Here is a 4,662-nt window from a genome sequence, read left to right as displayed (position 1 = left end):
ATTAGGCAGTTTGATTTGAATCGTTTGCAGTAGGTACAGAAGTCTAGGAAGCACGTTCATCTTGAGGATAGCTGCTCTGCCAAACCAAGAGAAGAATGGCTTGTCCCATGTCTGTAGATCTTTGGTGATGCTATGTAAGATGGGTAGAAAGTTTTTGGCATAGAATTCTGTAAGATGGGTCAGTAATTGAATTCCTAAATAAGTGATGGCCTCAGACTGCCATGTGAAGGAAAAATTAATTTTCACCTGTCGGATCGTATCTTGGGTTAGGGAAATATTGAGGGCTTGGGATTTATTGAAATTTATTTTAAAATTGGCCAAATACTGAAACAATTTGAAGTCATGTAGTAGGTTAAGTAATGTAATATGTGGGTCTGTTAAGAAGAGTAAGATGTCGTCAGCGAAGGCTATTTTGTGAGTTTTGCCATTGATTGAAATCCCTTTAATATTGTCATTCCGTTTAATACAGTTCAAGAAAGGTTCAAGTGTAAGAATGAATAGGAGGGGGGATAATGGGCAGCCCTGTCTGGTCCCATTGCTTATTGAAAAAGCTTCGGAAAGGAGGCCATTGACTCTCACTTTAGCCGTTGGTGTTGTGTATAGAGACATGATAAAGTTCAAAAGACGGGAAGGATTTTATTTCATATTTTATGGCTTTTTTTTAAATTTAAATATTTATTTATTTTCCATATATAGTACATATTTCATCATTATTCTCATACAAAAACCATTTCCAAATCATTAATTACATTTCTTACTATCTTTATTCCCATTACCTCCCCCCCTATCTAATTTCCCCTCCTCCTCAAATAAAACCTCCCTCTCCCCATATAAACCCACCCACTCTGCATTGTTCTATTCCCTCTTTTCCCAACTAGAATATATAAATCCTTCCACCTCTCTCACACTACTACTTCATATATTTCACCATAAATTCTTCCCATTTTCTCCACCTCTTAGAGAATAACCCCATCCTGTCTTCTTGCATATAATACAATTTCTCCATCCTACATATCTGATTCGTTCTCTCCACCCAATCCTCTGTCTTCGGCACCTCTGGTCTATGCCAGAACTTAGGTATCAGACCCTTTGCCGCATTCGGATAGCACCAGATACCCGAGTCCTTGTATTTATTTACTGATAGCTCTGTACTATGTAGTAGACACTTCTGGGTCCAGTCCTATCTTTATCCCAGAGATATTCTCAATTAGTTGGACAATTATCTCCCAGAAACCTTGGATCTTCGGGCACTCCCACCATATATGATATAACGTGCCTATTTTCCCACAACCCCTCCAGCACTCTTGTGAATTTTCCCCACATATCTTATACTCAACCTTCGGTGTAATGTGCCATCTCGTTAAACACTTATAATTTACCTCCACCTCTCTCATACTTCTATTCTCGTGTATTAATCTATATCTTTTCCTTTGTTTATCTTCATCTATCTCTATTCCCAAATCTCTTTCCCATTTTTCTATATACATTGGGTTTGTGCAAGTGTCTAACTCAAGTGAGAATCTTATAAATTTTTGCCGTACCTCGCCTCCCGTCACCTCGTGTTTCCAACAACCTCTCAAACAGATTCCAATCCTTTCTCAATCTCATCGTTTTGGAAGGTTTCTGACAAAGTGTTTTAATTGGTGATATCTCCACTCATTTATTTTAATGAAGAGTTCCCTTTTATCTTTTTTCAAATCCTTAAGGTTTCTCAATTCCTGTCCTTCCATAATATCTCTCAGTTGGATATCTTCTTTTTTAAACCATTTTCCTGTGCTCTCCTCCTTACCTGGAGGAAAATAATCTGTGTTCCTCAGTGATATTAATTGTGAATTAAAGTCCCATTTCATAAGTTTATGCAATTTATCCCAAACCTTTAAAACATTCAATGTAAAAACACTCGTGGTATCTTTTAACCCTCTATACTGTGCTGGTGCCCATATAATTCTACTCAAGGTGACTCCACTTAATTCATTCTCAATCTGAACCCACCTTTTCCCCTCTGAGTTATGTATCCAATCATACATTCTCGCTAGGACTGCTGCTCTATAAATATTTTATGGCTTTTGATTGATTTAGCCCATATTCATTTTGCTGTATAATGTCATCTATTACTATTCTAATTGCCTGTATAGCCCAATACTATAATCTGCACCAAGCCTCGGCTTATGTCCCTAGCCGTATGGCTCAGGGAAAATGGGGCTCAGAACTTCTAGCGCATGCGCACTATACTACAAGTGTGCCCGTGATTACTGCTCATTATTATGACCATACCTGCAGTTTTTGGACTATTTTGGCCACTGATTACATCTGTTTGGTGGACCACTGAACACACGTTGTCCCTACATGGGTTTTTCCCTGCCAAATCAGAGCTGTTAGCTGCCAGTGTAAGTTGGTATATGAGAAAATGACGCCCGTTTTTCGGGACGTGCGCAGTCCATGCAGATCATCGGCAAGATGGCACCCGCTCATTTGAAGCACCTTTTGTCCCTATAAATAGTACTGTATCTGACGTCCAGGCTGCTATGGCAACACCCCTTTTCACAATGTACTAGGTGTATGAAACGCATTAAGGAGGAGCCACACACGCCTGTGATGTCACGCCACCAGATCACAGAGGTTAGGTGGCCACACTACTATCCAGCTGGTTAGTGATTTTAGTGGCTTTCTGCTGCACACTATTTGTATACCATTCTACCTATTGGCGAAAGGCTTTTGGATTGTAAATGACCTATTGGTGACCATCCCTAAGGCCCAGAGGAGAGGAAAGTGATCCAATTGCTGACCCCTACCGCAGTCCACCATTTGAAAAGACCTTTAGAGGCATCATCTTATTGCCCATTCCTAAGGGAAAACCTATCTATTTGGAGCTGCATCCTTCCCAGGACAGAGGGGATCTCTGGTTTTGATAACTGTGCTAATAAATTGCACATCTGGTGAGTGCGCAATTGTATTATTTCTGCACTACACCGAATTTACGCCTAACTGGGAGTATTTGAGTCACCATCCTGATTGTATCTCCCTAATTAGTACAATAGAACTTTTATATACATAGTTATATATCACATCTGGACATTATAACTTGTGGTCTTACCATTTCATTAATTTTATGGTTTATTTTGGAGCCCCAGGCATTTATATATATTTATTTATAATATTTGCGCTACACTTTCTGTTTTACAAGGCTTCTCCCCGTGTGAGTTCTCTGATGAGTGTAAAGACTGGACTTGTGTGAAAAACATTTCCCACACTCGGGACAGGAATACGGCTTCTCCCCTGTGTGAGATCTCTGATGGGTGTAAAGATGGTATTTTTGAGAAAAAAACTTCCCGCACTCGGGACAGGAATACGGCTTCTCCCCTGTGTGAGATCTCTGATGTGTGTAAAGATGGTATTTTTGTGAAAAACATTTCCCGCACTCAGGACAGGAAAATGGCTTCTCCTTTGTGTGAGATCTTTGATGTTTGTGCAGACTGAACTTCTCTGAAAAACATTTCCCACACTCGGAACAGGAATACGGCTTCTCCCCTGTGTGAGATCTCTGATGTCTGTGAAGACTGGATGACTCTGAAAAACATTTCCCGCACTCAGGACAGGAAAATGGCTTCTTACCCATGTGAGTCCTTTGATGTTTGACAAGATCTGATCTTCGTAAAAAACATTTCCCGCACTCAGGACAGGAATATGGCTTCTCAGCTGTATGAGATATTTTATGCTTATTAAGATTGGATTTATAATGGAAACACTTCCCGCACTCAGGACAGGAATATAGCTTCTCAGCTGTGTGAAGCCTTTGATGTGTTCTAAGATTAGACTTTTGTGAAAAACATTTCCCACACTCAGGACAGGAATATGGTTTCTCCCCTGTGTGAGATCTGTTATGCTCATTAAGATGGAATTTAGAAGGGAAACATTTCCCGCACTCAGTACAGGAGAAGCTCTTCCCTGTTGGAAGGCCGGCCTGGTCCCGCACAGTCTGAGGTTCCTCAGGATACGAGGAATCCGATGGTCCATCTACACTGGGTGGTGCCGGATGGACATTGGAGGGAGCCGGGTTTTCTCCTGGACTATACTGTGTGATGTCCTCATCTTCTACTTTCCAGTCTGGAGACAAAGTGAGACAATCCTCGGAGGTTTTCCTCATCTCCCGGCCATGGACTAAAATACAAAGACAAAGAGGATTACTAGACAGGAGCTGATTGGTTCCCTCAAACCAGGACTCCGCCCACATCAGGCAGCTTGGTCTCTGAGGAGCTTACAATTCCACCCTCAAGGGAACTAGGAAATGGCTCCTCTGATCTCCTACCAGGTCATTTCTTTATTCATGGACCTTAGTCAGAGAGTGAGAAAACAACCAGAACTGTCTTTTATAGGAGGGACAGTGATGAGGGGATTATAGGACGAGGGTCCCCACCCCCTCTATCACTCATCGCCATCTTCCCAACACAAGAAGTACTGCACTTCCTTATTTAGTCCATGATTTAGTCATGAAGAAAAGCGGGGCTGAGCCCCACCAGAGGTCAGAGAGTGAGGATGGGGGGAGAACAACCAAGATGAAGACTGGACTGATCCTGAAGACCACCATCATTGGGGTATTGACTCCTCCCTCATTATCACTTTCTGTTTAAGGGTCCAAGTTGGAGGATGTTATCACATTATTAT

At 41.5% G+C, this 4,662-nt stretch overlaps 1 protein-coding gene across 1 annotated transcript; it reads right to left on the bottom strand.

Moving 5' to 3' along the window:
- Positions 1 to 867: 867 nt before the first annotated feature.
- LOC149441870 (uncharacterized) lies at positions 868 to 4,144 on the bottom strand. The gene has a single exon (XM_089656836.1). The coding sequence runs from the start codon at positions 4,142 to 4,144 to the stop codon at positions 3,164 to 3,166; it is 981 nt and encodes a 326-aa protein (XP_089512962.1). The 3' UTR covers positions 868 to 3,163.
- Between the last annotated feature and the right edge of the window lie 518 nt (positions 4,145 to 4,662).

Source organism: Staurois parvus, unplaced genomic scaffold, assembly GCF_062004578.1.
Source record: "Staurois parvus isolate SC_StPar_1 unplaced genomic scaffold, SC_StPar_1.0 ptg000941l, whole genome shotgun sequence".
Taxonomy (NCBI): domain Eukaryota; kingdom Metazoa; phylum Chordata; class Amphibia; order Anura; family Ranidae; genus Staurois; species Staurois parvus.
This window is presented reverse-complemented; position numbering and strand designations above follow the sequence as displayed.